At 40.0% G+C, this 19,550-nt stretch overlaps 1 protein-coding gene across 4 annotated transcripts in view; it reads right to left on the bottom strand.

Annotated features, from left to right (window-relative positions):
• Positions 1 to 19,550, bottom strand: part of trio (trio Rho guanine nucleotide exchange factor) — a 121,431-nt gene that overhangs the window by 100,288 nt on the left and 1,593 nt on the right. For 2 of the 4 annotated variants that reach the window (XM_022807906.2, XM_022807911.2), the window contains exon 2: positions 2,975 to 3,046. In XM_022807906.2, the coding sequence (XP_022663641.1) occupies positions 2,975 to 3,046 (72 nt within the window). Of the gene's footprint in view, positions 1 to 2,974; positions 3,047 to 17,585; positions 19,385 to 19,550 lie in introns of those variants that run through there. The other 2 variants (XM_022807907.2, XM_022807908.2) reach the window with 2 other exon arrangements.

Raw genomic sequence — 19,550 nt, 5'->3', positions numbered from 1 at the left:
CTTTTGCCCTCCTCGATAGCCCTGAGACATTTGTGCTCAGGACAGTGACACAAAGTGGCCCTCTGTTTCCTGGCTACCGTCTGATGACTCTGCATTGTTCCTGTTGAAGCATGTCTTCCTCATTATTGAGGGGTATCAGAAGCTTGCCAATACTACCGAGCCAATCGACTCAAGGGGAGCAGGAATGAAGAACAATAAAGATATGAGCGCAACTGATGTAATTTTTATTTCGGAAAAACAGCAGCATCGGCAGCGATGCCACAAGGATGGCACAGCTGAATTAGCATAAAAATATTACCGCTCTGCCTAACAATGAGTCTAGCACAAGGTAAATCAACGCAAAAATCATTCTATGATAACACTGCTGTCCTTCCTTGTGTATAGCAGAAACAGCAGCGGCTTGTATCTATCAATCAACACCAGTCTCAAAAATGTAGTCCAATGTCTGCTTCCTTCGAAGTCCCGTTTCTCCTTCGTGTCCCGTTCTCTCTTTGCGCAGACGTAGCTTTAACACATGACGGAGTCATCAAGTCAAAGTCAGTAAGCCTTATTTAAAAACCTCAGAAGTAAACCGTTCGTGTAAAATATAACTGACTCTGACACCATCAACACTTCTGACTTCGAGTTTATTTTGTTTAGCATTCGATCATACCTGTACATCGTAACCTTAGATCATTTATGGTCTGTAAAGTCTGCATTTGATTGCAAAGTTAAAATGAGGTCAGCCATGGAGCTGTATATACATAAAATAATTACTGAATAAAATAATAGACGTAACAGGATTTTATTCTACACAATGAATATAAAGAACTGTTTGATAAAAATCTGTTGGATCCAGATAGAAAAAGCAGTTCACTTAGTGACCTACCCTTTTCTAAAGTGAAAAATTCAACAGGTAGCCCTGGCACCCGTACGGTTTTAGAATCGCAACGAAGTTTGAACGACATGTACTCGCTGGTTGATTGATTGTAATGTACTTCCTAATTCGCCGTATATTCAACGAATTTTAAAGAGCGACAAAACTACGCGATAAACGGCTTGAAATGTTTAATGGCATCACGGGCATTTTTAGGAAATCAACATATACACTCTCATTGCAGGATCTCAGTAGTACCAATTGTAACTGTTTACCCTAAGGGACGTAACAAAGTAATCATGAACGCGGTACTCTTCCTCTGTGCCATCAGATGTCTTAGATGTTGTGCACGCACGCACGAAATCTTTGTTTATCTCACACTTTACTTTGTTGCTTTCGCTATAATTTTGACAAAAATTATTTTAGTAACACCCGACTGATAATCATGTTGCGATAATGACATATAAATCACTTGGACTTTAAGAAGTGCGTCGAATAACATCACCTTAATATCTCGGTAAATACATAGTTCTATAGTAAAGCGTTAGTAACATATTTAATCAAGCTATATAGAATTTAATTTCATATAAAACAACTCAATGAATACGGTAATTACTTGTACCGACATCAGATGTGAGAGCATTTCAGGTCGAAGACTAGCAAATAATTAGACCACATTCTCAGGAAAACATTTACTAAGCGGCATAGCCAGCTCGTGTACCTGTCGAATGCCTCCGGTATTTTGCGGTGGTGTGAAGCGTTAATTACTTTTATAAAAGTTCCTTGATAGATGAGGAAAATCCGGGAAAAATAGCGCGAGAAGTCGGAGCTTCGTGCATTATGAATGTCGGGAGTGAGCTTCCTTTCGAACATGTTAGCAGGCGAATTTGTCTCTAAAAGTCGAGCCGCGGCCTTTACGAACCAGCACACGATACCCGTACGCAGAGTGCGTGGGAAAAAAAACAGGGACGGATCGCAGACCAAAGCTTTCAAACAAATTTCCAGTATTTGTAACTCGTAATCTTCAAATTTCTATTGCTACCTAATTGGGGATCAGTGTGCTGCACTCGAACTTGTTCCACATAATAGAACGTAAAATTACAAAAGATTATTCAATTAGTGCATAGTACTTATATCTCTCTGTAGCAGGATGACCATGAATAAGAGAGCACAGCGAAGATGTTCTAAATGATGAGACTATATTTATCCTCTTAATTTAGTTTAAAACCTAATAACCTAATAGGAAAAAAAAGGATTAAAGAAATTAAGCGAGTGACTAATCAGAATGCGTTTGAAAAAAGCAAATAGTATCAACGTCTCAGTAACGCCGTTACTTGACGCAACATGTCAATTAAAAAAAATCAACGTTTTCCCATATTACGTGTCAAGCAAACGAAAATTGCAAATCTGAGAATAGAAGAACAAACAAATCAAAGCTTGCAAGTTAACTGATGATTTTCACGAAAAAACTGTCCAAAAACATTTTTATAATCCCTTTTTACTATGTGAATACATTTTTCATAAAAAGGACTACTTGCAGTTGGTTGTAGGGAATAAGTCTAGTCGATAGGGAGAGCTAGCCGGTGTATTTGACATAAGCTTTGTGTTCACAAGAAAATAACTCCCGAAAACGTCCTGCCTTATTTTTAACAGACTTCAAATTAAAATGAAGAATGACGTGAACTGCTATTCGTAGTAAAGGTCACACAAAACATCGTCTGTTCATTTTTAAAATCGTCGATTAACATACTGTAGTTTGACTATACAATCTTTTTGTACGCGTTTTGCTGGAGGGAAGAGAACCGCTGATTTATCTAACTTCAGGGCTGAGCACCTTCAAATGAAAATTGCGCTTTTAAGCGATTATAGTTTAAAGACTTTAGACGTGCTTTAATATGCTATAATCGATGACTCGCTGTGCCGTAGGCTGCGTTTTCCGTAAGGGCGGAAATTTTCTCAGATAAGCTTATTTGAAAAAGAGGATCAAATTGGCTTATAGTAATTTGTTGCTGGTCTACCTCGTCGAACAATAGATTAAGATGCTAAGTGTGTCATTATATAAAAGACGTATTCATTTCTGATGAATCCATGTATCTTAGAGAGATTAACTGCACTTACCAGAAAGTATAGCGAAGCGCTCCTGCAAAAGCGGGAGGATCTCCCGTGCTTGAAGACCCTCCATGCGGCTTTCTGGAACAGACAAATATGAAAGTAACAATAATAAAAGTATAGGTTAGTGCACGTAAGCATACATTAGTATAAGTATAAATCAGAATAGAGCTTCTACAAAATTGACATTACTTAAAATACTTTCGGGCCTTCACAGATTTCTGCCAATCACGGAAGAATCAGGTTTGGAAAGCAGATGCTAAAGCTCCTCAAATGCAATTCCAAAAGTATGCAGTCAAACAAATATACGCTGCTTTATTTAAAACGTCAAAAATACGCCCTTGGTAGGTCCCCATGAAGTAAACTCAGTTCGTAGTAAACTAGTTGATTTCCATAAAACTACGCTTAGGAAGTTTATATGCAGTTGATTAAAGGTTGTGTTGAAATATCTTACAGGAAGTACGCAGAAGATCATATTTGATATTGAGATAATGAAGGACAATAGAAAGTTTTAGAGAAACTGTCCCACAAAACTTAAATGGCTGGACCCACCTTAGGTACTTTTTAAATGTTTACTATTTAGCAGTGTGGCCAAGCTAACCTTTAATATAAACCTCCTAAATATTCAAGTAGCTTGAGCTGCCATTCATTGGCAGGTGGCGGTACTCAGAAACCGGACGAGAAGTTCAACGATGGTGCAATAACTAGACCAACTACTCGTGAAGAGATAGCAGGTGCAAACGCGCCCCTTTGTTGATCGAGCATTTTGTGACTCATTAATGATTCAGTAATATTTTCTCCCATTAATAAAAAAAAAAATAGATCAAACACTGACAAATCTTTCATTCAATAAAATCCGTGCACATATGATAAATCTTCATTTCTGTTAGGCTAGCTAAGTACTAAGGGGCAAGTGGGGTTCACCTCACACTTTGGATACGCCGCATTAACTACAGCGAAAGATCTCTCGAATTTTCTTCCACAAGTTTTAACCGTCCCCAGCTGAAGCGCCCGATCGTCGTTGTGTTTGTAGTAAATCGGTTAGGCTGCACAGATCCCTCTTTACGTATATATATATATATATATATATATATATATATATATATATATATATATATATACACTTTCATTTTCTCGCTCTTTCTTTCGCTATCTACCGCTAACGATCGCTCCACGCACCACAGCAAAATAAGGACGATCGTACGAGCATTGTGCTGAGTGTGTAGAGATCACATTGTCAGTAGCGAGTGACGACTTTTATGGGTCTGTCATCTCGAAGGGGACGTATGAGGGCCATTACCATATGTTTCTCACACTGAATGCAACAGTCCAGGGGGAACAACGCTATCGGCGTAAGCTTCACATCATCGAAACCGACGACCATTTTCTCGGTAAATAACGGTAGCACTCAGGACGACGGCGGAGCCTTTTTCATTCGCCTGCCGCATTGTCGCAGTTTTATTTTATGTTACATTCATCTGTGTGTTCGTAGAAGCAGTAGAAAACAGCGTGACCACACGAATTAAGCTTGAACGAACATGGCGTTCGTACACAACCATTTGCATGCAGGTTCATAAATGTTATGTATATTGCATTTATACTAAATAGTTAAGTTTTCATTCAATTAACTTCTTACTTCAATGCCTAATAGCCACAAATAAAAATATAATTAAACGTGTAACATTCTAAAACCTCGATCGGCCTTTTAGTTGTGACATACAAATTCTATGTTTTGCAGCCCATTCTTATAGTCGACTTGAATATAAGCAAAATATCCTACCGTCCAGAGATCGAGCCGCCCTCAGTCGAAAACGAATTTCTCCCAGGACAACATTTATTTGAAAGCTTTTAAACATGATGCCTTTTTTTGGACAATAATTGTAACACTATATTTGCCTTTATCGATCCTTTGAAAGCCATGCAGAAATACACATGGCGTAATAAAGGCTATGAAGTTTCATAGACGTAACAGCCTTAAATAGGACCGCTGACGGCGGACTTGCTTGACACCTAATCTATAATGACCTGTCACGAATAATAGTTCATGTATAAAATAGAAAAGTATAAACTGGCGTTATTGCTATTGCTGAAACGTGTGAACTAGTATAATCACCAGGACCACCAGAATCACCAGGAGAACGTTTACCTGCGTACAAACCTATTGTTAGTCATTGTAATTAGTAGGATACAGAGAATAGCCAGCCTTGTTAATATGCAGTTGAAAGCCCGTTTGAAAAGCATTTCAGGATAAACGGTCTCGGAAACTACTTTCCTCCAGGATATCTTCCTGTTCCTTTTTAGATTAGAAACCATTTGTCGAGGTCTTTCGGTTTTTTTTTTTACCACGAAGGACCTGTGCAATGCTTCAAAATGAGTAAAAGTTAGTTGACATATATTGTTAATGACCCTAGGGCGAAATTGATTTAATACGTACGTCGTTTATACAATCACTCTTCGGCGGAATGCTCTATTTTGCCGGAACGAGCTCTACGTCTAACTATCAAAAAGCGTTAGGACGCAGACCACAAAACTTGCTGCATTTGCACCCGCATCCAAACACCGTCTACGACGAGATCGTAGATAAAAAAACACGTGACGCATATTTGACATTCGTCAACAATGTAAATGGTAAACTCGTCAAGGCCCAAGTACGAGTAAATTGTACCGAAGTTTAATCTTGAATACGATGAGTATACACTGCTTACACCTATTTCACGTTTTAGCTCGAAATCGAGCAAATCGGATCTGTCAGATGAGCTCGAAGGATCCAAAATGAATTCAAATTTCAAAAACAAAAAAAAAGGTTCAATTAATATTAGTTTATATTATTATTAAATTTACAATGGAGGGTTGTAGCAATTAGTTATATTATGAAGCAGTACCAATGAATATGTAGTGTAGAAATTTTACTTATCCTACAGTGTACTAGCACGCATTGCATCCGAAAATAGCTACTAGTATGAAAACGTCGATTCATCCCAAAGGTATAGTAACTTTCTAAGACTTCTGTGATTCAAGGCGAAACATAGGCCTAAGTGCCACTGTGATTTAAATTCAAGCTTAAATTCTAATTACACCCCGCACGGATAAGCGAATGTGTCCCGTGACAATTGCAAACTAGTTACGCTACGTTAGTATATTGAACATCAAGACACCGAAAAATCTCGGCGAATACGGGTCGTGTAACGGACCTAGTAAAGGAGGCTACCAGTGGTATAGACTTCGTAGTTAATTTCACGTATCAAAATCACCTGTTCAATTTTACTAATCATATAAAAATACGACAATTGCTGTTAGTCTATAATTAAATTTTAATAGTTTTCCAAGTGCAATTATTTTGTCATACCGCTGCTATGGAAGCTACAGCATGTAAAAGGTTATGCATGACACTCACTTGCAACTGGAAATCTACGACCGATGCTGTTCGACGGCAGCCCTGGTTCTAATTCTGTTCTCAACAGAATGATAAAGCAAGGTGATAAACGTCAACTGAAATAAGGTCTGTAAGTGCCACTGTTACCGCGAAGTACCCGAACCACCGTAGTACGTGATGTGTGACCTGAACGCGTCATATGGGTCTGTACTCTTCGAATCCATGATAGTCATATGACAATCATATCATAAGTAAAATCGAAGTACACAAGAAAAATGACCTTTGTTACATCGCTATGTAAAATATACTTCATAGTGATCACTGCTGTAGCAGCAACTCTGATCCGGAAAAACAAGCAGGTATTTTATACTATTATTTCGCCACTTATACTGTTGTATTTTCGAACTGACCCTCAGCTTTGATCCTATGTTGCAGAAAAGTTTTTATAATCACCTTTTAATATTATTTCGGTCATTTATTATTAAAAACGTAGTAAAAAAGTATTAAAAACGGCCAAGAGAAGCTTCTGTTGCTTATCTGGGGCTTCTCCCGCAGACATATGAGAAGGCAAGGTAACCATATCAACAACTCCTGTAGCTATTATCCTTTTTCCGTCTTCTTTCTATTCATTAGTTTTTTGTTATTATGTGGCAACGATGAAAATTAAACCAACAGTAACAATTTCAATCGGATTATTTGATTACTTTAAAGCTGACTACTTCACAGGCATGTCGCAGAATACTGTTCACTGCTGTGCAACCTTAGGCAGTACGTGCATTAGTATGTGCATTCAGGCAGTATCGGGCGAAAAACTTTGTTTCATCAATTAATACGCATCTGAATCTATGGTTCCACAAAGACGCATACCAATCATAGCACGTGCAGCTACTCAACTATTCAGGTTACATATGTCGTCCTATAAAGCGTTAATCGAGTAGTAAAAAAAATTTCGTATGCTCCATTCTATTCTATAAATACTATAGATCTAATATTATAGACTTTTGCCAAGCGCATTCATTCGTAAGATCACTCAAAACAAGCTGTCTTTTATTAAATAATTGTACGTAATATTATTAGTTCACATCCGTGGAACCCCTCAATATAGTTTTCTTTGGAACTTCACACCAATAATGATACTGCATAACTACTAAGCATAGTTTACCCAGTATATCTACGCAGGCGAGAACAAGACGATAGAGCTTTCCCACCGTTGATGTGCAATTCGCAGAAATTATATAATCATTCCACTGATTGCATATGGTGACACCGGCACTATAAGGGTTGCATATGAAACCTATGACGACTTCCGGGTGGCTTGCTAAAAGTTCTGCATAGATTTTATAGCTTAGTCCGACGACATTTATCAATGAAATGCATTCTTAGCCTATTGAAAGTACCGCGCTTTTCAATTTTAACTTACAAGTCCTCGGATCGCTTCAGCCATATTGTCGTACTATCCAGAGCTACCGTTAGCGACACTATGCACTATACGAACATTATGAAAACCTGCACATAGTACAAGTAGCTGTAATGAAGTTCGTCATCAAAGCGATCCTCAAAATCGTGATAGCGCTGAAAATAGTCCCGTCAGAAATGCGTCTTTTCCTTTCAACTAAAAACGGAATGAAAATATAAATACTTTGCGCGCCGATGCTTATCCGCTCGCTTTCCAAGGATCTCCCTCCGTTTACACCTATATACAACATGATAACATTAGAATACTAGCTCTTTGTCTCTTTTTTCCTCATCACGGTTATCCTATGATTTTATCATGCGGCTTCGCAGGCTCTAAGCACATAACTAATGCATGGAATAGCATTTTGAATAATACCGCGCTGTCATTCAGACATATGCCGCCGGATTTGAATCGACCGAAATCTTCACTGGCTTGATAAAGCGAATACATTATCAAAAGTGCTTTGACTGGCTTTCCAAAGGTTATCGCACCTCACCAAGGCTAGTTCATCGTAACAATAAATCGAATCCACAGATTACCGCTGCCCAATGGATGCGAAACAGCTTATGCCCATTTATTTGACATGATCACCTCATACCTTATGTGTACGAATATCTACCACTGCGACAACTATGGGGGAGATATGAAAACGATCAATAGATACATATTATAGTACACAACAAAATGGCATAATAGTAAATATTGTTTCTATAATTACCCGTGTAATAGTGTATTATAGTTAGTTCGCTTTTGTAATAAAAATCAAATTAATCACTAGTAAGGACCATGGCGGAACGCAAGGGATGCGTTTAACCCAGGGCCGAACCTGCGCTTTTTTTAATGGATTACAGTCTAGTTTCCATGCAACCTGACTTCGTGCCCACGTGAGGCTAGTACGTTACGTTCCTTATCCACAGTATTTGCAAAGGAGTTCCCAATACGATACAGATAACTGGTTTTCACCGAGTAGTTGGCGTCAATGCCTAGAGACACAAGCCCTAACGACGAAACAAAAGTAATTTAAAACGTCACTATATATGCAAACATAACCCGTATGTTAGAAGTGCTTTCTTCGTGTCGACCACATTAACAATGGTAAGCACTCTTAAATTATTCAAGTTTCTATTATGTACATTTTATATAGCACAAATGTGCATAATCGAAGCACAAGGTTGGGGCCGTCTCCATACAAGTTCTCCTTCAGTTTTACTATAAGCTAAAATTTGTGCAATGCATGTATGCTCAGGTTAAACAATGATCCCAAATAAATTAATTCTTTTGAACTCGACTTAAAAAGAGATCTTCAAAACAAGAAGTTGTGCACACAATATAGCTCAATAGGATGTCGCGATTTTAAGAAGAAACAACACTACAGCCATTTTAATTATACTGACGTCGGCTGTTTTTTGATGGCGCTTCTGAACGTAACATCATATGGACACAGAGACTGCAATCGTCACGCAAGCATTTCTGTACCCCATGTCTCTCTGTATCTTTGAGAGTATCTCACTGGAAAATATCTGGCTCCACTTTCATTTACCTTTGCCCCGACCATTTAATTTTGCATCTTCTTTCTATTTTCGTACGTGTGTCCTTGCCATCATTCAGTACTCGAATTTAATGGTCTTTACTACCATTGATATACATAGTGCACCGTCTTCGGAGACACACATCCTACGATGTCCGGCCTCTTGGCAGGGGTCCGGTGCAAAGTAAATATTTCATTTTCAAATTTGTCTCCAGCTTGTCTGTATCTATCTTTCTCTAGCTGTCTCTCACTGACATTTGGCCAGTCAGCTAGTCAGTTAATTAATTGACTTTGACCAGATTCAGTTTAATTTTTGCTTCCCATCATTTGTTAATAACAACTACGAACCATATCCAAGCCAAACCCATGTGCGGCTGGACTCGTCCGGGCTAGAAAGGACTTACATATTTTTCTACTCTCTATACTTCGTGGTTCTGACTCCGGGCTTCTGTTTGTCCTTCTTCGAAAGATCGTCAATTTCCCTATGCTTTCCTTTTCTTCGATGCAAAAAGCCGGGCACCGAAGGAATACCGGCCATCCACTGAACTGGTACAACTTTCTCTATCATTGTCCACTCCGCCAACGGTCCGCTGCTCCACCCTGTCGGACGGGCAACACACTGTACAATCTTGAACCGATTAAGTTTCAAGAAGTTGTTTTACAGTAACCGGGGAGGAAACTCGGCACACGGCAAGGCTGTACTTGTTTTCAACTTGCTACTAATGTTCCTGTCTTTACTAGTAATAGCGGTAAGGGATAACAGAAAAAGGTGAAGAACTCTACACATACCGTAATCTTCTGCAACTCCTCGCGCGTCTCAGGGCAGGCACCACTCCTCTAGTACTTTTCCTTTGGAGCCGTCCCGTATTTCGCTTATCTTATCATTTTCCTCTTGCTCATCTCTTTATCCACCTTGGCATTGCTTTATCATTTTCTTGCGCCTTGTCAACTCCGTATAGGCAGTGGCGGCGGAAAACAGGCCCGTCAGAACAAATCACTCTATCGCAGACTCCTTAAGGCGAAATGATCCACGGGCTCTAGCTGGCTAAAGTAGAGCAATGTCCTTGACAGGTTATTAACCTCATACTGTCAGTAACTCCCTACTCTCTACTAAGCGACGCCAGCAATTGGCTAGATGGGAACAGTGAGACAATGAAATACGGTGGCCTGGAGTAGCCTGGAATTTTTTCTCGTACACGAAACGGCCCGGCACCATTTCCGATACGCCAAAACCATTTAGCTGCCTTCAACAAAAGAAGCTACGAAATAGTGAAAACACAACGCTAAAAAACAAGGAAAACGTGGGAGAAAAGCCCGTACGTCTCATTACTCTTCGCTTTTCGTAAAGCTTATGCCCGCTTGTTTCTGCTGTTTCTTCGGTTTGAGAAGAAGCAAAGGGCTAATGCGTTAAACCCGTGTACCGCTAGTTAGTTGTGCCATCTCCTTGAGCCCCAACTTCGAATCGAGCAGGGAGCAAGCGAATGCACAGCAAGCACTGGCGCTAGTGCGGCTACCTTATTTCATCACGATATCCTTCCAGCTTCACGTCATACAGGTTTAGCCGATGCGCTCAAACAGGTCGCCAGGGATTATTTTACTCAATTCCCCAGTCTACCATCAGGCTCGTGTGAGTGAAAACCTACAACTGGAACAAAAAATTAAGAGCATGCCTTCCATAATGCAAGAAAGGTCCGAGATCTTTATTCGAGCGGACATAAAAAGCGCTTGCTAGCTCTTTTTGCGATGAACAATAAATCAGCACGACAATATGAAACTTACATTTTGTAGCGTAGAAAATTCGATCATGTTGAAGTAGTTTCCAATACCTTACTTCATCGAATTTTCCATCTAGTATTCAATCCGCTTGATTTGAGCGACCCATCGTTAAATGTCATTTTGCTACCCGTGTATGTAAACCCGAACATTCTGTTTTAGTTTACAAAACGTTTTGTTAGGCTAATTATTTACCAACAAGGACAAAAACATTTTTCTAGTTGTAGGAATCGCTTACATCTAGAGATTTTTTTCATAATTTTTCATCATGAAAAGTCCGCAAAAAAATAGAACATTAACGAAGAATAGTATCACTGCATATTACATAACTCAGGAAAAGAGCTGTGGTAAATCTGCTTTTCTGTCCATCACAAGTGAGACGTTTAGGGGAGCAAGAGCACAAAACAACGACCAATTCAGACAGTTTCTTCTCTGCGCGCCGGTAACTCTACTTCATCAACCAACAGAGCAGAAGCGACGCTGGTATCGCTAGGAAGCACGCTGAAATTATGTTCCCGCCCAGGAGACAACACAGTCTGAAAGCGGCATCATCCCAGTCAATCACTTGTTTCCTTATTTCTATCCAAGAAACGTTTTTCAATCTCTTACAATACACAGACATTATGCGAACAATGAGTAGAATCAAACTTAGATAAACTATTGTACATCTACAAGACGCGCCAAGTGACACCTACTTGTGAAAAAGAATACGTCCATCGATCAAACGCTTGTTCGGGGATCTTTTTTTATTGTTAACAAAGATCGCAGAGAATAGGCCTTTTTACGCTCCTTTCTTATCGACACGTTGGCACGGTTAACAATAATGAGGACCTAGAATCTATAAGTCATGAATTCCGCAGTTGATGGTCATATGAAATGAAAATAATCGTATCCTAAAGGGAAAACTACACAAAATAATGACTTCGTCCAGAAACAACAAGACTTTCCATCCTCTACGTTGTACTCGACATCTCAACTTAGATAAGTTGAGATGTCGAGTACGAGAGTGTTTGTTGGCCGATCACAATGATTTCGTAAACTCAAGAAGACCCTATTGTCGCTCGTTTATAATTATTATCTGTATCAAGTTTCTGGAGAAGTCTCCTGCTCAGACGTAAGGTCAGACGTCATTTTATTTTACTAGTCATAAGGCAACATAGAAAAAATTTTTATCAAAAGACAGTAACGTAATAGACTGGGAAGTGCTTGCAGAGAATGAGTACATAAATTATCTGGACGCATTTTTTATAAGCACATACTTCGCCTTCAAAATGTATAACAACCACCAACAACAAAATGTCTAACAAACAAACACTAAGAGTTGTGCATCTTTATAACAATTGAAGAAAGAACAACAGGTGGTAGCTTTGAGCTTGTGGACTCCTGTTATATGGAAAAAATCCTTAAACTACACCAGTAAAATGGCGTATAAACAATGGAGCTACAAACTATCGATGTAGTGTATAAAAGGTGTCAAACATACAATGAGCTAGAAATAACAAATAAATTTCAATAAAAAAAATCAGCCCTACATCTTTGTAAATCTAATCGAAATTGCAACGCCTTTCTAATACAAAAACAAAAAAACAACAACAAAATATAGACATTTAGTTCGCAACCAACGTGCCCAGAGTATAAAACCATCTACGTTCACATATTCGCACGAATACCAATTTTTTTTACTATTCATACTAGGGCAAAAACATTAGGAAATGACTGTTCTTCTTAATTTACTCAGTACTAGTAAGAACTATACATTTCAAGAGAGTATTACGAAGGCTCACGTTGCTCCTTGATTGTACCTTAGTCAATCATCTAATAAGTCGTCTGGCGAGTCTGGTAAGTGATGTTTTTGCTATATGGAAAAATCTGAGCAAGTAGTTAGCTAGCAGTGTTGCTTTATATAAAATTCGAGCCAAACATTCTACATGTCTTTGGCTAAGGCTTGGAGCTTCAAAGCAGATTCAGTATACAATATAAACGTAATATAAAAAATTAATATATTGCACTGGCACAAACAATATTTATCTAGGTAACGCCACGTCTTTATGGAACGATAGCAACGGAAATCTCTAGGATTATTGGCTCGCACTACCCGCGTATGTGTCCCAACACGCGGTCTGGGGCCATCCGCGTCCTCATTTCTGTGGTGACTCGTTCCACACTCAAAGACGTACTAGCACTTAGCTTTGCTGCTTGGTTCATCTACTACCTCGTTCTTTGAACAAACTACTCTTGACTCTAACGATTCGTTTTTTCGTTGCCACCAACTGCAATAACCTGTGTGAAAGAAAACCCTATTTTTCATTGTAGTGACAACGAACTATTACCGGCACAAATGCTATTTGTTTTGGCAACGTCTCGCGTTTTATGCAGTTTGTATTATGTAGCTGTCGCGTTTTACACAGTATGCATTGTCTTTTGTTCTCCGGGGGACTAAATACGCGTTAGCATAGGTAGTCCTTACGCTGTTATCCTTAATCGTGACACATCTCACTTCTCGGATTTTGTAAGCGTATGCACACGAACCTCATTTTTTTAGCTTATCTCTTTCAGAAGTAGAAGCCGCGGGCAGGACCTCTGAAACAAAGCTCCATTTTAAAAACGATCTGTTTCCGTCCGCTTTAATTAAGGTGAATGAGTGTGTGGCATGCTCTGCACACTTTAAAAATCGAGTTATAGTATCTCACGTTGATTTTAAGGATTAGAGACGCCTGGCAGTTAGGCAAGTACCTGGTTATCGATACATTTGACTAATTGGTGTCGTGTTCGGTGATATTTAAATTTCGCGGGCCTGAGCGTAAAACGATGGCCTCTGACGGCGGGACACCTGTGCAGATGTCCACGGTTGTTATGGTGTTGCGTAGGTCGGCGTTAAGTTTGGATCTTTTGTTTACAATAATTGGTATTCCATGATTATGCCCCATATGAAAACTTCTGCAGCATAGTGTCAGTAGTTAGTATTCCTTTAACAACAGTTAGCTTAACAGCAGTAAAAAGTTTCGTATTGATTGAAAATAAAACGATACTATAGATAGTGCTCAATCTGGAAATTTGTGAGTGAAAGGGATAATACCTGCGCTGCAACCACAAGATCTGTATTTTCTAAAGAAAAAACCCAAATTCTCCGGCTTGCCACTGTTGCCGTTCGTCAAGCGGCGAGTATATGGTAAATCGGCGGTTCCTGTTACTGCGAGCATTTCAATTAGTCGAATCCAGCCATAGTAAGAACTAAAACATACGCGTACTGTATATTTATCAATTAAAAAGCACTTTTGAAAAGTTCACTAAAATACACTACTACCGACTGGATAAATCGATAAATGGCCGAACTCATTAGGGTGTCCCAACCTCACAGCTACAAATTTCAATCTCAGTTTCAATATACAAAACCCTTTCCAACTTGAACTTTGCACTTCATATGAACTAATGAAGTTATAAATATGTATTATTGTCTATGTATCTATCCACATTATCAATTATAAGGTGGATAGATATATAGACATGAATGGCTTACTTTAACTAAAAAGGATTCTAAACTCAACAATATTATGTGCCGGGATCTGCCGCCTGTCTATACACCCGCTGTAAACAAGAATAGCCAAGTAAACAGTTGTAAACTTGGCCCAAAGGCATTGTCAACGTGTTGTGCTGTAGCTATTTAGCGGTGACAACCTATGTCGCTGGTATTCGACGAATGGCATCCAATTATGAACTGCCATTCCAACTAATGAACTAGATGGTTCTTCTGTTAGTACTTAGTATATTGACTCGGATGATATTGAATGTGGCGTCGTTCCTCTTGAGCCGCTCTCATATCGGTTTAACAGCTGGTCTGTCTAAGACTCTTTAACGAGTCACAGTAGGTATTCATTTCAGATTCGATAAGAGGTTTTTAAGCAGTAATTCGAATCATGCAGAAAAAGTTCCGTATTTCTTTCCTCTTAAACCTGAATCATAATGATATCTATAGTCTACGACTTCATTTGTCATTTCCCCGTAAGCTGCAACGTTGTATAACTAACAACATACCGAAATACCTAGAGGGTCTGCAATCTACGATACGTTATGACTCGCGTTTTGATCATGTAGTGCTTGCCCGCTTGCTTTTATATAAAAATTATTTTTTTTCTTATATATTTTTTGCTGCCCCGATTTCAAAATGGTTCGCTATTATTATAACCAAGTTTATTATATGGTTATTACTGTGGCGCCAAGTCTTAGAAATATTAGCGGCCTGCATAGGGCATATAACTAACTAGTATACCTAAGCATTGCAGCTTGCTGAATAAGGTGATTTGATCTTAGTGCAAACTAAACAAAACGTTTTCAAACTTAACGATATTGACTTAATTAGTCGTTTCTCTGCCGTTTGTTTGCATGACGCTTTTCTTCGCATTCATATAGTACCATCATCATAAGAGCTAACAAAAGGACAAAGTGTTTATAGGCTAGCTCGCACCAATCGACGCTGGTTTATAGCTCAGCTATCCAGGCTGGAACGTCGTCACCAGATCTCTGCTTCGGAAGAAGCTCATTCATTCACAGTTCTCTGTAGACATTTGATTACCCATTTTGATGGTGAGCCAGGCCAACGGCCCGACGCAATCGACAGGAATAGTCGATGGACGTCGCCGAACACCATCACTTTTTCGGTCAACGACGATTACAGCATCGTTACTTTTTGCATATCTGCCAGCGTCTTTCTTTATTACTTTACCATATATATATATATATATATATATAGAAACGACCGCAGCGGCAGAGGAAACAACAACGACAGCGATGATTCTTAGAACGGAAAACGATCATCCTGGCGCATCGACAAGCGGAGCACATAATGTAGCACACTGCAGACAGACTCGTACTAGACGTACCATTAAGCCCATCAGAGAGGTATTCGGCATTGATACCGACTACAAATACTCTATCAACAGCATCAGTCCCACTGCTGGCTGCAATAACAACGGCAGACACGAGACCGACCGATCGAGGTGAATCGTTGGTGAGGCACGGTCGGGTGACACATCCCTATCGTTTGCGGGTCAGATGGCCGATCGGCCAGCCAGTCGCTTCTGAGTAAAAGAGGGAACCAATTGCAACTGAAGGCGCTGCACTAAAAGAAATCTGCGTCAAAACAATAACAGTGATAAGCGATTTACTTAATTCAATAATGATTCGATCTCTACCACCGTCGAAAGGGCATCGTTTTTCGATTGTACAATATAACAGAACACGGTATATGATACAGTGATATTGTTATTCAATCGACTATTAGCCCATGACACGTCCACGTATTGAAAGAATAATGTGTCCGAACGCAGAAATATACAGTGAGATACATAATCGAGCTCTTTTGCTAACACGAAGACAAGGTACATCATCTTCATCCGAGAGGAATCGATGGTTTGTTTTCCTTGCGTAAATGCTTGAAAACCTTTCACTGCTGTAGAGCTGTCATTCACGCACAGTGGGTGCTGTCTTTGAACGCATGAGACCTATTATCCTATTCTGCTAAAGCTCTTTTATATTTAGTTAGGGGAACAGGTCGGACGGTCTCGAAGAAACGCGCCCGCTTCAAGTGACACCCTCATGTTGATTTTCTTGCTGGCTCTACTTTGATATTTGGGGACCGCGCACACCGATAAACTAATAAATAGCATGTGACATCGATTAGAGGCGTAACAGGCTTAACATGCTGCATACGACGTGACCATTATGATCCACCCTGATAGTCATTTTTCCTTTTTGATTTTTAGTTTTATCTTAGCTGTTCAATTATCAAATGCCTCGTTTCGCGTTATCTTGATATCAATCTATTTATTCTGTCAGACATATCATGTAGTCAAATGTCGATATAGGTACTTGCAACATTACATTTTGATATATAACTACTGGTTTTTACGAGCTAACGTCACACGATAGTATCACTAAATTAAGACCTAGAAAATCAGAAAACACTAATAAAATAGGCCAAACCCATCGATAAAACTATTCTTTTTGGCCTATGTTATTAGTTTGTTAGAGCAGCAACTGTTACAGTTTAAGGTCCTTTTTTTTTATATTGCTATTGTTACTGCATACACGTAGAAACACTTGTCCTTTGAACCTCAACTAGAATATTGTCTCCGTTTGTCGCGTTAACAAAATCCAAGCGCAAACCTCCGTGTCGTTTCCGTGTCTTATGTTGGCCTTGTCTATGCAGATGCCATTTACCACCAAAAGTACTCTTCCGTTCGCGGGCTTCACTTGACTTTTCCTCCTAACATCTTTCCACCTTTTATAAGAATCACAGAAGGTCGGAGCTTAAGCATAGCGCCGCTACAGGACGGCGATGCTACCGTCCACCCCATAGTATTGAGTCCGCTTTCAATCAAATCAATATCGTTTCCTCATATATATGCATAAATATATATTGAGAGCGCTTACTAACTAAGAATGTTATTACGGTTAATAATACCGGCTACTAATTTTGCTAGTTGTTACTAACCGGGTTTCAGTGTCAGCGCAGCAGCTCCGAGACTCTTCCGGTCGTTGCGCTGCCGCAGCTCATGTCGTAAGTAAAAAACGAGAGATGAACGTGTCGAGCGTCGCTCCTATACGGCCACGATGGGAGCATCACAGCGACACAGTATCCTCAAACAGAACCACTATCAACCATACCTCACTCATATTAATTATAATAATCAAATGGAGTAACCGCTGTTATGGTCGGGGTGACAATTGGAATCACGTCGCATTGAAGTAACATCGCTAGTTTAGTAATCCAGACCCATTCGTTCTGACGATGGCAACGGTTGGTCATTGCCGTTCCTTCCTCATGGGTCGGATGTGTATTGCAAGCCGATTCATGCGTATTTCTGCTAAACTGCTCCGCGGCAGTGTCTGCTGCCAATTATTAGTTTTTGTGATTCGTAATTATTATAGCATTTCACAACATCGTCTCTCGTTGTTGTAGCGTCCATGCCGCTTCGTAAAGTCGTGCAACTCATTGGTCTCACATTGTCACCCAGTTGCGCCCAGGTCGAGCCAAGAGCACCACTACGTTCTCGAAAGCCAGTAGGCAGTCAGCTTCATTTCATCAAGCTAATGTCGTATTCTATATATATATATATATATATATATATATATATATATATATATATATATATACACCTTATTATTATTATTATTATATGTCAGTAGATAAACTGCTCTTTTTTCGTGACTAATTGTAGCTATTGTTGTTGTTTTTGTTCGTTGCACAGCACCCTGCTGACAAGCAGATTGAACTTACTCCCATTTTGAGCTTCACAGGCATTCTGATACATTGATATTAAGAGACAGAGTAATCTCGGAAACCTAACGAGATCAGTGGGCAGAGACACTCAGGCTCTCCACCAATTCTTTATACTTCGGTCCTACGAATCGCACTATTCGTATTCGATCTTCATACCAATGATGAATATTTTTCTTTTTTCCATGAAACACCCCGCTGCTGGCGATCGTGCTGGGTCAAGAGATGGGAATTTGTTCGACTGATTCGTACCGCAATTAGTGTTGGCTCACCGCTTTTCTTGTTGACGCTGTCGCCGTGTGCACTTGTCAAACTATATCAAATTATTGTGGAATACTCTAATAACGATCACTCACTTCGATTAATTGTATTTCCTCTACAACACATTAACGTGTCTACTAACTATACCATATTAATTGCATGCTTTCTTCCCCTTTTAACGATCAAAGGTAACGGGGAGTCGGCAATTCAGCGCAGCTTCCTCTATACAATCTGCATCACAGGGCAATTTCGGTGTTTTTCAATCACTCACTCGCTCAGTCCCTACATTCACCGTTGGTCGGGTCCCTTCGGCTGATCCCTTAGCTGGTTATGGTCGCTCTATTCCTCTCTGTTCTTCTTGTGTCGAACGTACGGCACAGTACGACGGATCATTTGAACCCCCTTTGCCAACACCGGGCAGCAAAAAACGAAGACCAAGACAGCAGAGACGCCGTCGTTCGACCACCAACACTTTCAGCAGTACTAACACACGCACCCTTCTGTGCAGCGCGGCAGCTTCCCATCAGCAGTGGCAGTCACGGCTGTGGGGGTAGGTACAACAGCTCTCCACGATACCCCACACACCGCTATCACTGGTACACTAGTAAACTGGAACAGCCGACACATACACACACAGGCATCGTAGAACAGAGCTTTCCCAGGCGGCTGGTTCGTAAGTACAGACCGCGATCAGTACGCATACAGCACGGAACGAGCAGCCAGACGAGAGCAGGCGAACAGGCGGTAAGCAGAGATAGACACAGCGCACTAGCGGTCAAACCACACATGAGCTATTTCAGCCACTACAGTAGCGGCAAGACAGGCAGCCGCAGCTAAGCGCCGCCTGCTGCCACTACTACCCGACTATATTGCTACTGCTATGGGCAGTAGCTGCAAGACCGGCGCGCGCTAGCTAGC

Source organism: Varroa destructor, unplaced genomic scaffold (assembly GCF_002443255.2).
Source record: "Varroa destructor unplaced genomic scaffold, Vdes_3.0 BEIS01000005.1, whole genome shotgun sequence".
In the NCBI taxonomy this organism is placed as follows: Eukaryota; Metazoa; Arthropoda; class Arachnida; order Mesostigmata; family Varroidae; genus Varroa; species Varroa destructor.
This window is presented reverse-complemented; position numbering and strand designations above follow the sequence as displayed.